The sequence below is a fragment of the Megalops cyprinoides genome, chromosome 24 (genome assembly GCF_013368585.1).
Source record: "Megalops cyprinoides isolate fMegCyp1 chromosome 24, fMegCyp1.pri, whole genome shotgun sequence".
In the NCBI taxonomy this organism is placed as follows: Eukaryota; Metazoa; Chordata; class Actinopteri; order Elopiformes; family Megalopidae; genus Megalops; species Megalops cyprinoides.
The window spans coordinates 20312836-20335389 of NC_050606.1; the positions used below are offsets into that span (position 1 = coordinate 20312836).

The 22554-nt window shown below is 46.9% G+C and overlaps 1 protein-coding gene across 1 annotated transcript; it reads left to right on the forward strand.

Moving 5' to 3' along the window:
- Positions 1–944: 944 nt before the first annotated feature.
- Positions 945–15580, forward strand: LOC118771113 (importin-4-like). The gene is made up of 30 exons (XM_036518990.1): positions 945–1276; positions 1992–2078; positions 2185–2264; positions 2573–2614; positions 3455–3584; positions 4185–4364; positions 4494–4559; positions 4681–4782; positions 4973–5056; positions 5326–5481; positions 5725–5778; positions 6317–6426; positions 6862–6970; positions 7584–7713; positions 7811–7924; positions 8128–8241; positions 8455–8578; positions 9257–9368; positions 9587–9711; positions 9901–9978; positions 10114–10171; positions 10260–10365; positions 10864–11057; positions 11730–11780; positions 12030–12155; positions 12746–12972; positions 13553–13685; positions 14257–14361; positions 14825–14894; positions 14981–15580. The coding sequence occupies exons 1-30, from the start codon at positions 1211–1213 to the stop codon at positions 15109–15111; spliced, it is 3264 nt and encodes a 1087-aa protein (XP_036374883.1). The 5' UTR covers positions 945–1210; the 3' UTR covers positions 15112–15580.
- Positions 15581–22554: the final 6974 nt, after the last annotated feature.

The following is a 22554-nucleotide window of genomic DNA, read 5'->3' on the forward strand; positions in this document are numbered from 1 at the left end:
TATTTGTATATATACTGAGTGTCTATTGCATTTATATTTACATTTTGTCATTTAGCAGATGCTTATTCAGAGCAACTCCCAATGTGCAAATACACAGTGCATTTAACAAGACAGCATGAAATGTACCGAAACAAGGACATGTACATGATTGAGCATATCAAGTGAAATGCCATGTCTCTGTTATTGTGAGCATGAAAAACTATGCTAAAAACTAAAAACTACAAAAGCTACAAAACTACAGCATATAAAGACTGCATAAAAGAAAAACAAGTTCACACAAGGGTAGGGGAAAATGTTGATTCTTTGAAGAACTGGCCAGCTTTATCTAATCAGAACATCAAGCCCTTACGTCAGTGTCAACTATCAAATAGACAATCTGTAACCTATAAATGCTGTGCTAAGACATGCAGTGAGGTATAAAGTGAGGGAAGTCTGTTCTTTCTTTGTGGTTGACCTCTTTAAACTGGTGGATCATCTGCTCACATCACACATCTGTGTATGCCTTTAACTTAACTGTTGTCATCTAAATGAAGGTTTTAAATGACTATTAATGCTTTCAAAGAGAAACAGGACCATAGTTAATATGCAAATAGAAAAAGTAGGTACATTCTGCCTCCATTGTGAAAAGTATGAGGAAATAGAATTATTATAGCAGCACAAAGGAACAAACAAACAAAAATTACATTTATAGCTTAGCAAAATTACTGTAATTGACAGGCTGTTTGTTAATAACATTGGCAACATAGCTGCAACTATTAGCGACATACTGTATACCTACACGCAATTTTGCAATGCAATGACAACAGACGCAACGTTTAAACGTGCAAGTGCTGTCCTGTCAGTTCCTGCGTCCTCCGCTCCGCAGCATGGCGCTGCTCATTAAACTATATCAGTTGTCGTTTGTTTACTGACACGACCGTCCCTTTAATTGCGGTGTCAGGAAGTCGAGGCCGGTCTCTGCCCTACATGTGGCAGCATGTGAGAGCGAGAAAATCGGAATATCCGATACGGAGACTGACACTGGTACCCGCGGACGCGCCGATCTCCCCGGGCAGAGAGAGTACCCGGAGCCTGTGGCTGACTAGCATATCGCATCAGTCGAAATCACAGCGCATAGGAGCAGCGCATTCAGTTGCACGGTGCCACCCCTTCGTTATCCGATACGATCGCTGCTGTAAAAGATTTAAAATCTGAAAATAAACGAGCCAAGATGACAGAGGATCTGGAACGCATTCTCTCTCAACTCACGCAGCCTGACAACGCCGTTATTCAACAGGTAGGCAAGCTAGCCGTCGGACAGGCTGACCGGCTTGCTCGAAAATGTGTGTTTTGAAAGCTTTCAAATGCTCATGTTCAGAATTGAGCTAGTTAGCTTGCAAGCTTACTTGCTAGCTTTAGCTATCCAGCAACCCAACGTGCCACGCTGTCTTGGGCACTGCAAGTAGCTATGTATTAGCATTGTCTTTGAAATTCTTTAAAGTTCCGATGTCATGATTCAGCACTTATTGTAAAAGTGTTCGACTATGAAGTGAAATCCTAGTTTAAATCGTGTCCTTAGAAAATGTTTTAGCTTCTTTTTTTTAATTAACTAGTTGGCTAGAAACGTAGTTAGAAGTTCAGGTTTAGTATAGGTTGCTAGCTGATTAGCTGCCATTATTAATTTCATTGGCATATCTGACAAATTTCTTCCTGGCAGTAATCTATGTTAGCATCAGTAGTGGCAAGCTTTCTACATAGACTAACAATTCGTGGCTAGTGAGACAGTTATGTCCTACTGTGCCGACCTTTATGCACAAAATATCCCTGTGCATTGAATGTGTAATTTATAAAGGATGCCATATTTCTCATATTCTTTCTGATATAAAGACTCCTCCTTAGACATTTACCTCTTACAGCGTGTCAGGAATCGTGTACACCTGATGCCGAATGATTTGTTAACAGACGTAACCTAACGGTACTGTTGCATGTGTGTGTGTGTTATTGTCTTCCAGGCGACAGCTCAGATGAAGCTAGCTTTCAAAGACCCAGCGGTGATTCCGGCTTTGTGTGCGGTCATGACGAGTTCCCAAAACCCGCAGGTGAACACCGATGCTTCCAGCATCCTTCAACAAGCAGCACTACGCGCGTTCCGCAAGATGAAGCATGTCTTCTTTTAACGGGTCTTCCTTTCTCTGTGGCCCTCAGGTCCGCCAGTCAGCTGCTGTGATGCTGAGGATGAGGGTGATGAAGCACTGGAAGAAGATCAGCCCAGACCACAGAGAGAGGTGAGCCCTGCTGCCAAACTGCAGCTGCATGTTCTCACACTCTCCCTGCCTGTCTGACTGAGTCACACTGGCTCTGCCCAGGTCTAGACCACAAGGCACAGACGGCCCCACTACTCTGGGTCTGCTGGCAAGGCACTTTGACCTTTCGGCCACTTTCCTGTGACAGAGCCTCTGAAATGTTTCCCACAATGGTGCTACATTTCAAGGAAATGATTCAGTATCAGGGTGCGCTTGTAAGACATTCTGAGTAAAAGTGCGTGTCAGGTGAATAAAACAGAACATTAACTGCTCTCTCTCTCACATGTTAGTCTGAAGGCTGTGGTCCTACAAGCGTTCCAGCAGGAGACCGAGTGAGTATCTTTACATTTTAATCCAAAGCTAAAGCAGTACCAGTAGCTGTAGGTGTAGTGAATGAGTGGTTAACCCTGAGTGGTTAACCCTGATGTTTTCTCTATAGAGGCTGGTACACAGAGTATTTTGCTGGACTGGGATGTGATGGGGTGGTTGCTGTGGGACTTTGTCTAGTTCTTACACTTCTTTTACAGTAGAAGAAGGATTGTTTAAAACATAGCATACTGGAGTAAGCGTGTTGTCAGCCATTTGTATGAGGTGATGATAAACCTAATGATTTGGGGATAGCATCATATTGGGTAAATGGGTTCCTAGTCCCATTAGGGTTCTGTTTGTCCCTGACCAGGACCCAGAAGGAAAACGCATTACATTACACTACATGCATTTAGAAGACTCTCTTGTTCAGGGCAACTTCCAGCTGAAACAGAGGTTTGTCCATCCACGTTATATGTGCAATAATGACAGAACAGATCAGCAAAACTCCCAGTCCAATGGGTGCATACACAGCACTATTGAAGCATCAACAACCAGCAAGCGGTGGCAGCGAAGCAAGTGGTCCAGCAATCACCAGTGGAAACACTGCATATACCCCGCATAATGTTGATACAGCATTAGGGCAGACTTGCAGTAGGTTCAGCCCTGTGGGGATGAAGCAGTCCTGGTTTAGTTCCTTCCTGGAAGTCGTTCAGGTTGAGTTCAGACTATTTTGTTAGCATTCATGTGCCTGCTGGGTTGAGATCTCAGTGCTGTTTCCAGGCTGGAGTGTGAGCAGTGAGAGTAGGTTGAGCTCCAGGGCTGTGCTTTTTCTCACAGTCATTGGCGCTTTCTCTGTACCCCAGGCACACGGTTCGGCACTCTCTGTCCCAGCTCAGCGCCGTGCTGGTCAAGCATGAGACTCCAGACCGCTGGCCTGCGCTGCTCACCCTGCTGAACCAGTCCACCAAGAGCGACAACCCGCAGGACCGACAGGTAACCCTCCGAACAGACAGACAGGTAACCTCCAGGACAGACAGACTGGCAGATAACCCCCAGGACTGACAGGTAACCCTCAGAACAGACAGACAAAAAGACAGATAATCCTTAGGACTGACAGAAGGACAGACGGGTAACCCCCAGGTGACCCCCAGAAAAGATACAGACAGACAGGTGACAGAGAGACAGACGAATAACCCCCAAGAGCAAAAAGTACCTCCCAGGATCAGCAGGTAACCGACCTCACAGACACACTCCACTTTTTGTGGGATTGAGCCATGCTGCAGGCTTTTGGACCAAAAACGACTGCATGAGGGATCATAACAACATGGAGTTACAGGCTGTTCAGCTCACCTGGGGTCACTGTTCTGCCTGTAGACTCTGCACTGTTCTCTGCTTTACAAAATCAAAACTTCCAGTCCTGCTAACAGATCTTAGCTTGAGTGCAGTGCTAGGACTGCCGTTACTCTTCCGCCCAGTGGAGTGAGCTCACCTCCATTTCTGCTGAGCCTCACGTTGACCCCAAATCTGACTCAAAGTCTTCCATCCTCTAACTCCTCCACCCTCTAATGCCCCCATCCTTGGTCCCCTCCCCAGGTGGGCCTGCTGCTGCTCAGCAAGGTGGTGGCGTCAAACCCAGAGCCGTTCAAGCCCTACTACCGGCAGCTGCTGGAGCTGTTCGGAGCCGTGCTTCAAGACGTCAGCAACCCCAGCGCTCTCTACTACTGCATCCTCACGCTGACCGCCATCACTGCCTACACCGGCTCCGAGGAGATGGTGAGCCAGTATGCGTGTGTGTGTCAGTGTGCGCGAATGTGGTATATGTGTGTGTGTGCTTATGTGGTTGTATCTGTATGCGGCGCTGGGGTTTGTGTGCAGTGCCTTACCTCATGTCTGCATTTCCAGAATCTGATGCGCTCCCTCACCCCAAAGCTGATTGTTGCCATGAAGCACCTCATCAAGGCAGACCAGGTCAGTAGTGCGGCGTCTCTGACGTGAGGTGTCGCTCGGTATTATGATGCTTGGTTTTACTGTTATAATGCACCGCTGTTTGCACCGATGCCAGAGTTTTCAGAGCTTGTGTGACTTACAGGACCAGGCCAGCGAGGCAATGGAGGTGTTCGATGAGCTCATGGAGAGCGAAGTGTCCATCGTTGTTCCCCACATCGCTGAAATCGTGCATTTCTGCCTGGAGGTGTTTCATTTCATTGTTGTCCTTGTCTTGCACTGTGTTTTAGCATAATGCTGTAACTGCTTTAGTGTGTATAGCATTGTTGTAGGTAAGCACCACTCGTGTAAAGATGTAAAGGTGTTTATGAGTTATTACACATGAAGTACTTACTGTGTGTGTGTGTGTGTGTGTGTGTGTGTGTTCCTGCTCTTAGATCAGTGCAGACACATCTCTCAGTGACTCCATGCGTGTTAAAGCTCTCTCCTGCATTGCTCTTCTCGTCAGACTTAAGAGCAAGGTAATTCTACACTCTGGTCATTATTATATACCCAGTTTCTTTTCAGTTCTCTCTTTCCCCCTCTCTCACCCTGTCCCTGTTCTTCTCCTTCTTTCTCGCTCTCTTTTCCTGTCTCTTTCTCTCCTTCTCCCTCTTTTGCTCTGTCCCTCTCTCTCTCCCTTTTTCCCTCTCTCTCCTTTGCTCTGTTTGTGTCTCTCTCACATACATTAACCCCCTGAACTGAACTGAACTTGGCAGACATGTGTGAAATGAATGCATACTCCTCACAGGTGGTGTTAAAGCAGAAACTGTTGAGCCCCATCCTGCAGACAGTGTTCCCCATTCTGAGTGCATCGCCCCCTCCTGGCCAGGAGGACCCAGAGGATCAGGAGCAGGAAGGGGATGATGATGAAGACAGTGAAACCCCCAAACACTTTGCAGCTCAGGTTAGCCTCTCAGAGCAGTAAGTAACACTATTTTGGCCCGTGTAGTGAAGTTTGTTCCACACCGGGCCGTCAGTGCCCACTGATTACTTCATCAAGTGTTTGCCAGTATGGCTCCCTGTGTGTCTGAATGTGACACTCATTCTGCCTGTGTGTCTGAATGTAGTGCTCATTCTGCCTGTATTTCTGAATGTGGGACTCGCACTTCCCGTGTTTCTGAATGTGACCATCTCCCTATGTCTGCAGGTTATAGACACCCTGGCTCTACACATGCCCCCGGAGAAACTTTTCCACCAGCTGGTTAGCGAGATTTTTTTCTTTTACTCCTCTCTCTTTCACACACCCTGGAACAGGCTTTTGGTAGTCCTTGATGTTATTGTTTGCTTTTTCTCTGACATTACAGATCGCCTTTCTTCCATAAGCAGCTGTGAAGGACACTTAAATTGTAAATTGGAATGTTATAGTGAGAGGTTAAGCGTCTCTGTTCAGTTATGAAATGGGAGTGTTACAGTAATAAAGTGGCAATACAGTAACAAATTTTTTTGGAATTTTGAAGGGAGAGGCTGTGTTAACGGTTTGTATTCAGTAAGGAAATTGGAACTCTAAAAGGAGAAGTGGTTAATAGTTTGTGTTAAGTAACAGGAATCTTACAGCGAGAGACTGTTAGCGATCTTTGTCAATTAACGAAATTGGAATGATAAATGGAGAAGCTGTTAGTGGTCGGGAACGAGATGGGAATGTTACAACGAGAGGCTGTTAATGAGTGCTGTAATGAGTAGTGCGGTAATGAAACAGGAATGCTAGTGTCACATTAACCTGCTGTCCCTGTCTCTCTCAGATGCCCCTGACGCAGGCCTGCCTGGCCAGCGCAAACCCCTACGAGAGGAAGGGCGGCCTCATGTGCCTCGCGGTGCTGGCCGAAGGCTGTGCTGACCACATCCGCACAAAGTGAGTCCAGAGCAGCAGCCTTTCCTCCAGACAGTTCAGCTCAACAAGACCTGAACAAAGTGCTTTTTGTAGCTCTCCTGCCAGCCCTTTGCCCTCTGCTGCCTCTAGTGGCCAAAATTTGTCGCTGCTGTTCAGCCAAGTTATTGTTGCTGCTGTAGCGGTCATTAATATTTCAAGGCTTCAGAATTTGCCCCGTAAATGGCACTTCATAAATCCTCTCTGTGCTGTGTTCATGGACTGTTGTATCATACAATTTAGGGAAAACTATATTAACCATCCCTCACTGTGCTGTGCCTATGGAACGTAGTATCCTTTCGTTCCCCGGGTGTCGCAGTAACCGAGTGTCTGTGCGTCTATCAGGATGCTGTCGTCCCCCATGCTGCAGACAGTGTATTGGAGTCTGTCAGACAGTAACCGTGTGTGTGTGTCTCTCAGGATGCTGTCATCCATGCTGCAGACGGTGTGTCGGAGTCTCTCAGATGAAAACCAGGTGGTGCGCAGTGCTGCCCTCTTCGCCCTGGGTCAGTTCTCTGAGCACCTGCAGGTAGGTCTTCAGACGGCTAAACACGGCACATCTCAAGCAGAGAGTGTCCACAACACAAGAACAAAGATATGGATCCATAGGCTTTTAAACAGTATCAGTAGCTACCAGTGTCTAGTGTGTGCTGGACTCTAAGGAAAGGCAAGCATTCACAATGAACGAGGCCAGTTGCTTTCAGTGGGGAAAAAAATAAATCATTACTACTACTACTACTGACTACCACTGTGTTTTCCCAACCGCTTAGGTTGGTCCTTGTGAATGTGGATGGTTTTTGCTTATCTACAAGTGTTTTTACATGTCTGTGTATGCTTATTTCTGGGTAGTTTGTCTGTACCCATCCCTGTCTCCATATGTGAAGTTCAGTGTATTTTCAGTAACTCATTGACTGTTCTCTTCAGACAGTACATTTTGTCATACAGACAGCTTTGTCATTAATTCACTCATGTCTCTCTGTGAGGTTCAGAAAGAATGTTGCTCTTTCTCAGTAACTCTCACTCATGTCACTGTTCGAAGTTCAAACAGTACATTGTTCTTTCTCAGTAACTCTCACCAACTGTTCTGTTCAGACAGTACATTGGTAGTCGTCTCAGCACCTGTTGTTGTCTGTGTCCTACAGCCAGATGTCAGTAAGTACTGCTCTGAGCTGATGCCTTTGTTGCTGGGATACCTGTCTGGGCTGAACCATGCCAAGACTGGCCACATCACCAAGGCTTTCTACGCACTGGAGAACTTCCTGGAGAACCTGGGTGAGTATTGTCTGTGTGTCTGTCTCTTATAATCTCTCCCACTGTCTCTCTCGGTGTCTGTGTGCACGTGCTCAGTACGTCTCCCACTCTCTCTCAGGTGATGAGATCCAGCCCTACCTGCCCACCCTCATGGAGTCCATGCTGGCTGCGCTGACCAACTCGGACAACCTGAAGATCAAGGAGCTGGCAGTCAGTGCGATTGGCGCCATCGGTAATTCTGCTTACTTTCCTTCATGGATTAAGAGTGTTGGTCTGGCTGAAGCTGGTGCATGAGAGTGCTTGTATGTGCGGGTATGTGTGTATGCATGTGCAGGTGTGTGTGTGTGTGTGTATGTGTGTGTGCATGCGTGTGTATGCATGTGCAGGTGTGTGTGTTTAAGATTTGCTAACCCCACCCACTGCTGTATGCTTCAGCCAATGCAGCGAAGGAGATGCTGGTGCCGTACTTCCCCCCAGTGATTGACAGCCTGAAGGGCTTCCTGACGGATATACGAGAGGAAGTGAGGTCACTGCAGACACAGGCTTTGGGTAAGAACACAGCCAAATTCAAATTTTGCTTTGTTGGCATGAAATACACTTTGTAATTATTAACTAAGGATATTATGTAGTACATGCATAAGGGAACAGACAACTCTTATAAGTAAACCAGTGATCATATATAGTGATTAAACACTTCAGTAACAGCTGCACTCATCGGCTCTGTGATTGTGGAAGTGATGGTTACTCCCTCTCCCTGTGTAGACACTCTGTCGGTGCTGGCTCGTACAGTGGGTAAAGATGTGTTCAGCCCCCTGGCAGCAGAGTGTGTGCAGCTGGGACTCAACCTCACTGACGCTGTGGACGACCCTGACCTGCGCCGCTGCACGTATGGGATACCCCTCTGCTGCCTGCCGCTCGCTGTCTCTGATCCACTGTCTTTGTCTCTGAGCTGTTCTGTCTGTCTTGTCTCTCTGTTTTTAATGCTGTGTCTCTGCCTGCCTGTCTGTCTCTGAGCTGCTCCCTCTGCCTGCCTGCCTGTCTGTCTCTGAGCTGCTTTGCATGTCTGTCTGTCTCTGAGCTGCTCCCTCTGCCTTCCTGTCTATCTGTCTCTGAGCTGCTCCCTCTGCCTGCCTGCCTGTCTGTCTCTGAGCTGCTCCCTCTGCCTGCCTGCCTGTCTGTCTCTTGAGCTGCTCCCTCTGCCTGCCTGCCTGTCTGCCTTTGAGCTGCTCCCTCTGCCTGCCTGCCTGTCTGTCTCTTGAGCTGCTCCTTCTGCCTGCCTGCCTGTCTGCCTCTGAGCTGCTCTGTCTGTCTGTCACTGACCCACTGTCTCTATATGTCCATCTCGGTGCTACTCTATTCGTCTGCCTGTCTGTCTTTGGGATGTTCTGTGCTTCTGCTGTCTGAGCTGTACTATATGTCTCTTAGCTATAGCAATGGTGTGTGAGTGTGTGAGAGAGAGAGAGAGAGAGAGAGAGAGAGAGAGAGAGAGAGAGAGAGAGAGAGAGAGAGAGAAAGAAATGGTTGTCTCTGTGTGAATGTATCTGTTATCCTCTCTCTCTCTCAGGTACAGCCTGTTCTCTGCTGTGTCCACAGTCAGTCCAGAGTGTCTGACTCCTCACCTCTCTGCCATCACCACCATCATGCTGCTGTCCCTGAAGTCAACAGAGGGAGTCACGGTCAGTGTACCCTCAAACAGATAAGAGGGAGTCACAGTCAGTGTAGCCTCAAAAAGACCAGAGTGAGTCATGGTCCGTGTAGCTAGCTTCTCATTGTGGATACAGTAAAGTTCCCAAAGTCTTCACCTCCTCTGCCAACTGAGTTTGGGACAGAATGTTAGTAGGTGTTTGTATTATACACTGGCACTGTTAAAGCACCTGTCTGTGCCAAATTTTAGACGCACCTTGAAGAGGACAAGCAGTTCGTTCTGCTGGACGATGAAGATGATGATGAAGACGAAGGGGGAGATGCGGTGTTGGACGAGGATGGAGAGAATGACGGAGAGGACAGAGATGTTGCTGGGTGAGCACATCTCTTTACTGACTCTTTCTGTACATTCCTCGGTGTTGACCCTCTGCGTGTTTCTCTCTCTGTTAATCTCTCTCTTCCCTTTTGACCGTACACGCAAAAGGGTTAAAGCTCACTCTCGCCCTCTCTCCTCCCCCCTTTCATCCACCCTGTGCCCTCTCTCCTCCCACGTTCTCTTTCTAGGTTCAGTGTAGAGAATGCTTACATCGATGAGAAAGAAGATGCCTGTGACGCTTTGGGAGAGCTGGCCTTTAATACTGGGTACGGAGACAGCAGTTCTATATAGACCTGTGTAACACTGACACTCCACTTACTCACAGATAGACTATATTAACAGACCGGTAGAACACAGATCCACTGCCGTCTCCTAACTGAATCTCTCTCTCTGTCTCTCAGGGTTGCCTTCCTGCCCTTCCTGGAGTCCAGTTTCCAGCAGGTGTTTGAGCTGCGTGACGTAAGTGTCTGACGAACTCACTTGATTGGCTGTCTCTCCACTGCGAGCCCTGATTGGCTGCTCTGACCGCTCTCTCTGTGTCCCTCAGTTCCCCCACGAGGACGTGCGCAGGGCCGCCTTCGGGGCCATGGGGCAGTTCTGCAGAGCACAGCACAAAGTGTGGCAGGAGAATCCCACGGAGGAGAACCACCAGGGTACCTGCTTCTGCCTTTCTCAGTCCGGTCCAATCCAGTCCAGTCGTTGTTTATTTGCAGGACAAACAAAAGCAGTGCTGCTAATAATGTACTACACGTAGCGATACGTAGTGATAATGTGAACATGTGCACACGGCTGAACAGTGTCCGAAAATTACAGTGTGAATCGATAAATAAAAAAACAATTAACCAAAGGATTACATTTAACTGTTATTATTAAATAATTATATAATAATATAAATATAAAATGTATAATGTACAATATACCAAGAGTTAAAGTTAGAATGTTTAACCAGATGTATCAAATGCAAACCGTGCAAATTGACCCTACAGGACCAGTTAATAATGCCTAAACATGTCCAACCCAACACTTTCCCTGGGTTTTGGGTTTTTGTGGAATCAGGCTAGGATTCCACCTAGCTCAGAACCTCTCTGTGGGCTGTTGTTCAAAGTGTTCCCTGGCCTGTCGTTGTGCTGTTAACCCTTTCCCACCTTCAGCCCTGCAGAAGCTGCTGTCTGTGGTCCTGCCCAGCTTCCTGGAGTCCGTACGGCAGGAGAGGGAGAGGCATGTGGTTATGGCTGTGCTAGAGTCAATGAATGCAGTTATCAAGTCCTGCCAGGGGGAGGCGCTGCAGATACCTGGCAGACTGCAGGAGATCAGCCACGCCATCCGTGACGTACTCAAAAAGAAGGTAAGCCACTCGCTGGCCTGGGAGCAGGGTGAGCTGGGTCTCCGGCTGTCTCAGGATGTAGGTGTGGCCTGCGTCCAGGATGGGGTGTGGCCTGCGTCCAGGATGGGGTGTGGCCTGGGTCCAGGATAGGTGTGGTCTGGGTCCGGCGAGGGCGTGGGTCTAACAGCTTTGCCCCAGCATAGAAATGTGGAAAAAGAGGAGTTCTCTAGCATTGCTTTTCAAGGGAAAACTATGTCACGTGCATAACATTTTAGCTTCATTATATGGGGCTAATCACTGTAACTGCGTGTTAGTCAGTCGTGCAAACAAGCAGTGGCAGTCCTAGTCTCGATGGATGTATTTCCATGAATTGGCTTTCCAGCTTAGAGTAGTAATACAGCTCATACAGCTCATAGAGTAGTAATACAGTAATACAGAATAGTAATACAGCCAAGCCACAGTGATAGCCTCATCAGCAAACTGAAAAACCAGCTACTCTGCTCTCCCCTTTCTGTCCCTACCTTCCTGTCTGTCCCCCTTTTATTTGTTTCTTTTGCTTTTTGTGATGCCTGTGTTTTTTGAACTGTTGAATAATAATTTATCGTTGAGTTGTTTTTATTGTCTTAAATAAAGGAGGCTTAAAAGTCTGAAGTCTCTCTTTCTCTCTCTGTCTCTCTCTCGCTCTCTCTGTAGACGGTCTGTCAGGATGCAGGTGGGGATGAGGGTGACGATGACGAGCAGCAGGTAACACCTGTCTTGCAAACAAACGGACATGCAAACACACACACACACACACACACACACAGACTGTCATACATACCTTCTTAAACACACTTGCACACTCACACACACTACCTTACACACACCTTCTCTCCTGGTGTCATACATCACTTCCCACATGCACACACACTCATTCTCTCTCTGTCACACATTCTCATGCTCACACACTCCATCCCACGCGTTCTAACGCACACCTCTCTCCCCGGGCCGCAGGCAGAGTACGACGCCATGCTGCAGGAGTTCGCGGGAGAGGGCATCCCCCTGCTGGCGTCCGCTGTTCCCGCCGAAACCTTCTACCCCTTCCTCAACGAGCTGCTGCCCCTCATCATGAACAAGGCAGTGAGTTTTTCGCCTTCAGTCTCTACAGAAAAGACACATGCAGAAGACATCCCCAATCCATAATGGGGGTTAGGACAGCGGAATCATTGACTATCTTCTGACGCAGACTGAAGACCCACCTCTTCAGACTGCATCTCGGTTCCACTTCTATCCCCACCCCCTAACACCGCAACTTCTCGCATTTGATGTTAATTTTATGTGTAGTATTGCAATGTATTATAATTTCTGTTCTAGGGACTGTTGTATCATAGTATACTTGGCTTCTGTCAGGTTACACAAGTTAACTCATGGTAGAGCTCAAATAGTGTTATGCTCACACTCACTGGTCTGGGAGTGTGAGCCTGGTCTGACACTGTCACTCGTTTAAATCGTTTGAATGGATACACTTATGTTCTATTGTGGTGGAGGCCGCTCTGGGTAAAAGCTTCTGCTAAATGAATGTAATGTAATGTATTACTGAACCGCAGACAAGTGTACCCTCCCCTCACTGAGCCCCACCCCAACTCCCCACCACCTTGTGCCATTTTCCTAATGCTGAACTGGATCCCCTTTGCTTTGCTCCTAATTTTGTCCCCTCTCACCACCCGTAGAAGTCCTCCTGCACGGTAGCAGACCGCTCCTTCTCGCTGGGCACACTGGCAGAGATCCTGCAGTCGCTGGCGGGCGTGGCCGGCGGGAGGAAGGTCGCCGGGAGGCTGTCCAATCGGCTGCTGCCGGTGCTGGCGGCGGGGGTGAGGGACAGCGACGCGGAGGTGCGCAACAACAGCGTGTTCGGGCTGGGCTCGCTAGCCGAGGCCGCGGGACCCATCCTCACGCCGTATCCTGACTGGAGAGCGTTCGGGTCTGCGTGCGCACTGTCAGAGTCTCTGCTGCGTATGCGTGTCATGGTCTGTCTGACTGACTGACTGCTGTTTGGTTTTGTATGTGTGTGGTGTATGTAATGATTATGTCTGTGTCTGTCTGTTTTTGGTGCAGAATTACGTATGTAAGTTGTAGTGTGTGCACATGCCTACAGTTGGTTTGGCTTTTGCCATGTGTGTTTATAGTCAGTGTGTACTGTAGTGCGTGTGTGTGTGTGTGTGTGTGTGTGTGTGTGAGGGAGTGTATGTCAATGTGCAGTGTATGCTTTTTTGTATTGTCAGTATGTACTGCGTTGTTTGTTTCGTTTATGAGTATGTGCTTAATGCAGCAGAACTGAAGCATTATGGCAGTATGCGGTGTGGTGTGGGTGCAATATCAAGATTAGTTTCTTCTTCCTGATATCCTCTTGTTTGGCTGTATATGTTGTAAATGATACGGTGGCGAGTGGTGTGACGGTAAGGAGTGTGATGGTACAGTGAGTGGTGTGATGGTGCGGTTCCATCTCTCTCTGATGGCTCCTTGACTCTGTGTCCCAGAGATTACCCCATGATGCTCTCCCTCTTCTCCTCCCTCATGTCCAAAGAGTCGGACAGGAGGGTGATTGACAACGTGTGTGCTGCTCTCTGCCGGATGATCATGAGCAACACAGAGTGTGTCCCCCTAGAGCAGGTACAGCACGTAGAGACTCTCCTCCGGGACAGGTGCCATCCCACCGAGACTGGGCGAAGCACCGTCCCAATATGTACGAGGCCTACGGGCCCTCACATCCGCTCCCTTTCTGGTACCTGTTCTATGGGCCTGGGTTAGCATGTGTTAGCATTAGCCATGCTCACCTGTCAAAAATACGGATTGAGTTTCTTTCCGTCGCCTTGATATGCAGTTTGCTGCCCTGCCTCTTTCTGTGACAAGCAGCTTGCGTCCAGCACAACTGCTGTCTAGCTAGCTACAAAAAAATTAACACTTATCAATGCTGTCTGGATGTTGTGTCAGGCTACTTCCTCCTTGGATGATTCTATAAACACACCTACTGCTGCCAAATGTAGCGTGACCATGCCCTGGCCATACTGAGTACTAGGTAACCAGCAAATGTAATGTGATAATACCCAGGCCATGCCAAGTGCTAAGTAGCCAGCAGCAGCTGCAGTGGAAACAGCGTTATAAGTGTGGTGATACGTCTGCACACCAGGTGTGAGTGAAAGTAAGGTTGGTAAGAACCTCCTCCTCTCCTCCTCTCTCCCAGGTGTTCCCTGCCCTTGTCTCTCGCCTGCCTCTGCAAGAGGACATGGAGGAAAACAAGACGGTGTTCAAATGCCTAACCTTCCTGTACTCCCATAATCCCTCACTGGTATGGTACCTCCACTTCCTGTACTGCTAAAATGGTGTCCGAAATCACACTCTGGCATACCACGTAGTAATCTTAGCAAGTATGTTTGCCCGTCACGTACGTTCACATATGATAGTATGGATAATGTAATGTAGTATGCTTCAGAGCACTTGGAAACTACACAAGGTCACAGCACCAGAAACTGTGGAACTTTACAGTTATAGAAATGAAACTGGATCACGTCACCAGAAACTAAATTAGGTTGCAGTTCCAGAAACTACACTAGATCGCAGCACCAGAACTACACTAGAGTACAGCATCAGAGACTACACTAAACAACTGCACCACAAGCTACACTAGATCACAAAAAATCATAAACTATAGAAGTTGTCCAGGAAGTAAACAGTAATGATTTTACTGCGTTATCACTCAGCAATAGTTGACTTCAGTGCTACTCAAATATAACCATGTGCTATTTGTGTAGGTTGTGAGTCATATGAAGCCCATAGTGTCTGCCTCCAGTCATGTCCTGGGCACCAAAGACATCGATACAGGTGAGGAACTGCAGTATTCTATGTGCAGTAGTGCATTGCTCTGTTAATATGCATGGCTGACTGTCCGTGCCATCTTTGTCTTTCAGAAACCCAGAATACCTTGCTCCTGTTGGTGAGACAAATTGCCCAGCAGCACACTCAGGAATTTCAGGGCGCTGTGATGTCACTCCCAGCCGAACAGAGAGCCACTCTGTCAGCAGCTGTCACCCAGTCGTAGTCCCTCCCCCCACAGCTCCTCCTCTTCTCAAAGAAGGCCAATGACATTGATGGGGGGCGGAGTTTCTCATTATGGACAGAAGGATAGGAGGACTTGTCCACTGCCAGCCACTACAATAAGCCACATGCATTTAAACGTCAGCACTTAATGCATCATGTTATACTGTAATTCAGATATTGCCCATCTATTCAGTTGTGTTTACTGTCTTTTTAAGTTTTTTCTTGTTAAAGTTATCAATGATTGCTATGGATTGTTATTAATGTTACAATTTGCAGTGTTTGTAAGCAGACCGGACAGGTGTGGAGTGTTTGCTCAAATGGGAGGGTAGTTGAAGGTAGCTGTAACCTGTCAGTACTGTCCAAATCCTCTTATTTCCGCTGCCCTATGTGTCACACAGTGACTCATGTCCTCTGGCTCAACAAGATCTCTGAACCAATGAACTCTGCTGAAAATAAAGGCGTTTTTGAGACCCTCCATTGTTTGGTGTTCGTCCGCCCTTTCTCTCCCCAGCTTCTTGTGTTTCTGCGTAGCCCCTGTGCTAATGTGTCAGCCACTCAGCAACCTGTCAGTCATGAGCACTCGACCAATCAGAAATGGTATTAAGGTCTTGGAGCATGACTCTCAGGCAGTTTCTTGTGGGAAGATGGTGTGTGGTTTTTGGTCCAACATTGTCCCGTGACTTAACTGGCTGAATTACTCTAGTTAGTCATGTGCATTCACATCTGTAAGTTTCTTATGCTGCCGTAAAATATTTATGTGCTCTATACTCATGTCTTAACCCTAAAATGTAAAAAAGATGATGTTACAATTGGGCTAAAACCAGCATGTGTATGAGCCTCATGGGATTACATTAACAAGTGATCCAGAATGTGCTGATCATGTGTTAGTTTTGTGTTCATCATTGGCTGGATGTGGGGTTCAAGTCTGTGTGGATTCTACTGGCCCTGTGCCATAGAGCCACCTCCCTCACTCAAAACCGCAGGTTTAAGACCCAGCCTCTGCTCACAGTAGGATGGCAGGGACCTGAATTAGCCATTGAAGTGGATTTAAAATCGGTGAGTCGTAGGTTCACATCCCAGACATGGCAGAGCTGTTGTACAGCAAGGTGCTTGACCTGCATTGCTCCAGCTGTGTGGATGGGTAATATTTCACTGCAGAAGCTAGTCCTCGATACAGACAACTAAAACGGGCAATGTGGATGCAAAGCATCATGGTACTGACTCGACCTGCAGGGTTGTGAACGTGAGTGCATACAGACTGAGACTGCAGTCATGGAAAATGACCAGGACAAAGAATGGCTGTCCACGGTTTTTATTTCTGCTGCGCACAGCTCTAACACAGATTAGTCTGAGCAAACAATGTCCAACTGGGCTTTGGCGTTAAGCTTTAATTGAGCCTCAGAGGTGTTTGCAAAGCTGAATGCGTCTGTACAGTTCTACCCATCTGACTGCCCTCACTAGTTGTTACATCATCTGGATGGCTAACATCAGCTGATCCACATACCATACGTATGGGTGGTTGTATGTTACATATACGACTGATCATGACTTTGAACAGTGAGAGGATGCTGGCGCTAGCTGGTCCTCTGGAAACATGATGCTTCTTAACTAAGAAACTGGGATGGCCGCTATGGCGAGTTACAGGTCGCCAGGTGCCCGACACAGAGCTGAAATATTCTGTTCTTCAGTGTGTGTATCACATCACATGGGCTGATTGCCATCTGTACATCATTGGACACAGATTCATGACAACTCGTTGCTTAGAATTACTTTAGCTTTAGCTTCAGCACTAGCTTTTTACAAGTAACTGTAAATTGTAAATACGTTTTTCAACAGATTATGCATTTAATCGCACCAAGGTGGGTCCTGCAGCAACTTAGACAAGTCCAGTGAGTGTTTCAATGCTACCAGCAATGTTTCCTGAAGTGCAGCAAGCATGACAACTGAATGCTTACAGCATTGGTGAAGGACAACTGGAGTATGAATGCAAAGCAGGATCCACTAAAGTGACAGCATTATGGATCTTGTTTCAGACTAACGACATGAAGCTAAATGATGGCACAGTGCTACGTCCATCCCAGTCTCCCCTTCAGGCTTCCTGCATTTCTTCCGCCTTTGCTGGCAAGGACTTGGTGTCCACAACGAACGTCATCTCCACTGGCCGTAATTCCTCTGCTAAAACACACAGAGTGGCAGATTTTCATCCAAGCGCTCAAACATCACATTACATTCAGCCATTTAACAGATGCTTTTATCCAGAGGGACTCACAGAGCACATACAGTAAGGCAGATAAATAGTGCTATAGGTACTATTTAATGGCTAATTAGATTGTCATATAGGTTCACACCTGTAATCTTATGCTGCTGTGCAATGCACATGTACCTTATACTTAAATCTTAACCTTAAAATGTAATATGGGCAAAAACCAGCATGCAGATGACCCTAATGGGATTGGGTTAACAAATGTGAGCCAGAGCATTTTGTGTTTGTCATTGGCTAGGCGCAGGGTTTAAGTTTGTATGGATTCTCTTGGCCCTGTGTCTTAGAGTCACTTCCCTCTCCCAAAATTAAAACATAGTTTAAATTGTGTCATTGTATATTACATCATTGTAATATAACTTTTTTACAATAATTGTACATTGCATTATTGTCATTTAGCAGATGCTGTTTTCCAGAGCAACTTACATAACTTACATGTTATCCATTTATACAGCTGAATATTTGCTGAGGCTATTGTGAGTTAAGTACCTGGCTCGAGGGTACAATAGTAGCACTGCAGTGGGAAACTAAACCAGCAGCCTTTCAATTATGAGCCCTGTTCCTTACCACTGCACCATACTGCTGCATATTGTAGAAAATGTGTGTGCTACTCAAGTTGCATCAGTAATGAAGAACCTGTGGTGTTTGGGACGTTAGGGCCAGGCGAGAGGAGAGTGTGGGTTTGGGGTTTACAGACGCAGGCTGAAGAGATGGGCTTTCAGTCTGTACCGGAAGATGTCTGGCCACAAGCAAGCCCATTAACACTGCAGTGAGAAAGAGCCCAGGGCTTCTGCCTGAGTGAGGATCACATGTTTCTGAGAGAGGGGAGGCAATTTCTGGGGCCATCACATGTTCGTATTAATGACAAAACATGATCTCATCCAATTAACGCTGGTGAGGAATTACCCATGGGGGTGACACACTTGTCAGTTTGGGTGGTGCTATGATTGATTTAAGGGACATTGTGTAAATTCTTCTATATGAATCAGCCACCAGTCAGGATTAGGCTGTGAGGAGCGAGGGAAAGCAGCATAAGGTGACTGCATTGGGTACGAGTACGTACCGTCTTTTACAGTCCCTGTGTGGTCAGCATCTGGTTGAAGGTGGTCAGCATCTGGTTGCGTGTGTTTCCAGGGCAGGATGTCCAGGGAGCTGCGGCCGAAGGAGCGGTCAGAATGGGTCTCGGTGCAGTACACGATCTCCCGGACAAGGGGGTCGTCTGACTGCTGCGCCTTCACCCGCACCTCCAGCACCATGACCTCCTTCGCCTTCAGCTTCCCCACGTTGGTCTTCACCTGCGTGCGCCTGGTGTCAGCCAACACCACCCGCTCCTTCACCTCCGACCTGCAGGAACCCAGTACCTCACAAGACATGAAGGGTCACACATGCACTGGCACACCCACAATCCTCTCTGTAACACAACCTAATACACCCACACTGCTCTCTATAACAAACCCCAATACACTCACACGCCTCTCATAACACACCCTAATACACCCAAACTCCTCTTTGTAACACATCCTAATACAACAAAAATCCTCTCTATAGCACGCCCTAATATGCCGACACTCCTGTCTGAAATACACCCTGACACACCCAAACTCTTCTCCCTAACACACTCCAAAACACCCTAACACACCCACACTCCTCTCCCTAATAAAGCCCTAATGCATCCACATTCTGGTCCCTAACCTATCCTGATATACCCATATGCGTCTCTCTAACACACCCCAAAACACCGTAACACCCTTATACTCCACTACCTAATACATTCCTAACATTATTCTCCCTAAAACATCCCTAATATTCCCACATCCTCTCCCTAACGCCCTAATACACCCATGCTCAGTCCTTATAACACACACCAATACACACGCACACACACACACAAAGCTGGCATTATTTATTTGCATCCCTTGTAGCTTCAATCCACTTAATTAGCTTGGAAATATTTCCTGAAAGACTTTGGGTCAATTTTTTTTACTCAAGGGTATAACAGAATAGCGGTACCATATGAACCTGAAATGTCAGGCTATGACTCCTCTTCCTTAACTACAGTTTCATGCAGCCACTTCTACTGGTTAAACACAGAGCTACAGACGCAGACTCGCAGGCCCTCGGACCCAGCGGACTCACGGTGCGATGCCCAGGTCGGCCAGCGTGGTGTCCAGGAATGGAAAGGTGGTCTCTGCGCTCAGGATCTCGATGGGCAGGGTCACGCACATGGGCACCTCCCACTGCAGCTCGGAGCATAGCGGGCCGCCCGGCTGGGTGGCTACCCTCTGTCCATTCTGCATCACGTCCGTCTGTCCATCCGGCACATCCATCTGTTCCCCCGACGGACTGCCCTGTCCCGGGTCAGCCCCGGGCTCCGTCTGCTCGGCCGCCAGCCTCACAAACTGGGTGGGTCAACCTCCCTGTCCGAACAGTCCCTCCGCCTGTCTGTACCTCTGGTCTTCCTCTCCGTCAGTCTAGACTCTTCCTTTCATCCAGCATGTATATCTGTACTTTTTCTTACACTCAGCACCTTTGTCCTCCCTCTCTTGGATGAGTCTTTTCCCTTCTCTCAGAAGATATGTACTCTGACAGCTGAAATTCCACCCTAAAATAAATAAATCAAACAGTCTTACTAAAAAGCGTCTCTCTTCCTGTGAGGTTGATATTAAACCTGATGGCTGGATGCTGGAGCTTTGATTTCTCTGTGCGGGTGGCTCTCGCGTTCCCCCTCTATCCCTCTTTCTGCACCAGCTGATATAAACACTCGGTGTAAACGTGTGTAATCTATCGCTCGTCTGCGACTTTATTAAGCTGTCAGAGCCTGATGAACTGACCTGTTGTGTTATTACCCAGGATTCCCCCTCCTATCATGCTGTGTGTGTGTGTGTGTGTGTTCACTACGCAGGGATTCCCTCTACAAATCACAGTACTACCTTTCTAGCAATGGTTTATGGGTAGGGAAACAACAGAATGTTGCTGACCTCTGAAACAGTGTTTGTATAGGTTTACAGCTATGGTACGGACAATTGCAAGAGAAAGTAATGTCACTTATTTGATAAGCGTTTTTAACAGAAATGCCTGGTTTTATTTAACATTAACAACACTGCACCTTTGCTATGGTTCCCATGAGTCATCAGTAGTGTCCCTGCCCTCAACCCTGATATATTGATGATGCAAGACCCTATTTTAAACACTTCTGAAAATTTTCAAACAAATAAGCACATACACACACACACACTGACAACAGTGTCACATACCATAATTGACACTGAATTCCTGTAATCTTAATGTCATACACAAGGTTAGACCAACATCAGATGTTCTGGGGGAAGTTATTAAGGATAATGGTGACCCTCATTGACAGTAATTATTAGCTGAATGCTCTTCAGACATGATTCTCCCTTTGCTATGAAACCGCAAGTGGAGCTGTGTGGTGGACTTTCACTGTGCAGTGCTGGTCTATGAAATACACTTGCACTCTTGTAGTTGTGGAATGTGTTGGCAGTGTGTGAGCGAATGCATTGGTCATGTCCGCTTTGTACCCTGTAATCAGCGGAAAATGGGTATCAGAAGCACAGTGCTCCGAGCTCCAACCTTCTCTCTTCCCTGCTTTGTTTGTCAGTCTTGTCTGTGGCAGAGAGGTGCTACATTTTTTACTGGATAACTCACCCCTCCCACGATCTAATTGTATGAAGTTATTCAGGCGTGAGATCAGATATCGTATTTGCCACTGAAGCAGAATGACGCTGGAGAATGTGGGGGGATGATGTCATAGCCCATGTGCTGCTGACTCCGCTCTCTCCTGAGTCAGCCCTGACTGTTCCTCTGATGCCTCCTAGTGGTCACACATGCCCACGACAAGACTCTGATTTGAAGTTTGGTGTAATTGCTAATCCAAATGGTCACTTCCTCAAGATATCATTGATTGAATATAGCAGCGTTTCCCAACCCTGCTCCTGAAGGCACACCGTCCTGCATATCTTCTATCTATCCCTGCTCTACCTACCTGACTGAACTCATCAGTGGCACTTTTGATTAGCTGAGCACACCTGATTTAGTCAAGCAGGAAGGATACATAGAAGATATGCAGGACAGTGTGCCTCCAGGAGCAGGGTTGGGAAACACGGGAATATAGGAAGGCCTACACTGACTGTTGGATTGTGTCTACTCAGAACAGGGAATAGACCAAACATATTCCACAGAGTAGAGGTTACTCTTAGTAGTAGGGAGATATCACTTTGTCTCTGTCATTGTGTCACAGTGGGGGGTATGTAGACCATAAATGTGTGTACATCTTCAGATATCAGAACTTAGTAACAGTGTTTATGGAATGTCACAGCATGGTGACTACACTGTTATCCACTGGTATTGTAAGAGGAAGTTGAGAGATACATAGCCTTGCTTACATGTTGCGTATCAGACTTAACACCATGGTGACAACTGTGATTTAAACTGAGATAAAAAGGTGAGCCATCAGACGCAGCAGCTGATCCACCCGCTGAATTAGCATGCAGATGGAGTTTATTTGTTCAAGTCTTGTTTGATAGGATTCTGATCCAATCAGGATCCAAAAAAAAATCTCCACCCTGCAACATTCAAAGGTTTACACTGACAGTTTGTATTGGTATGTGAGACAGTGGAGCATATGAATACAGTTACAACATCAATTATTATTATTGTTGTTGCTGTTGTTGTTATTCCTTTTGTTATTAGTGGTGTGGTTTAGGTAAGGAAACAAATCCCATGAGCTAGAGGTAAATGTATATACATCTCTGAATCTCTGTTGGTTAGCAGCTGTAAACAGCCAGCTCCAGCCAGCCCAGGACAAACGTGTTGCAGATTCAATGCACATGGGGTCGATGAAACACATGGCCTTGTCATGATACTTTTATTTGTGAAGAAAAACATTACAAATATCAATAATAATACAAATGAGACAGATGATGGTGCATTATATTTTTTAATCGATTTAAATTTCTTACGTGAGGCCAGTTATATCGGTACGCAAACCCTTATTTTAATGTTTTCGTCGAGAGAGGCGGTTGCTTTGTTCTACATTCGACAACTGTCAAAGGCCATAAGCATATATTATCATGAAAAAAGGCTTAACTGCTAGTATTTCATCAAGGCGAACTTTGCTCTCGCAAGCCAACACCTTCAACATTACTGTTAAAAAAAGCTCAAATT

Excerpts from the sequence above, each read along its gene's own strand:
- LOC118771113 (XM_036518990.1), top strand. The coding sequence starts at position 1,211 with ATGACAGAGGATCTGGAACGCATTCTCTCTCAACTCACGCAGCCTGAC. Across the intron at positions 8,579-9,256 it reads CCTGACCTGCGCCGCTGCAC|GTACAGCCTGTTCTCTGCTG; the intron begins GTATGGGATACC and ends TCTCTCTCTCAG. Across the intron at positions 11,058-11,729 it reads GTGACGTACTCAAAAAGAAG|ACGGTCTGTCAGGATGCAGG; the intron begins GTAAGCCACTCG and ends CTCTCTCTGTAG.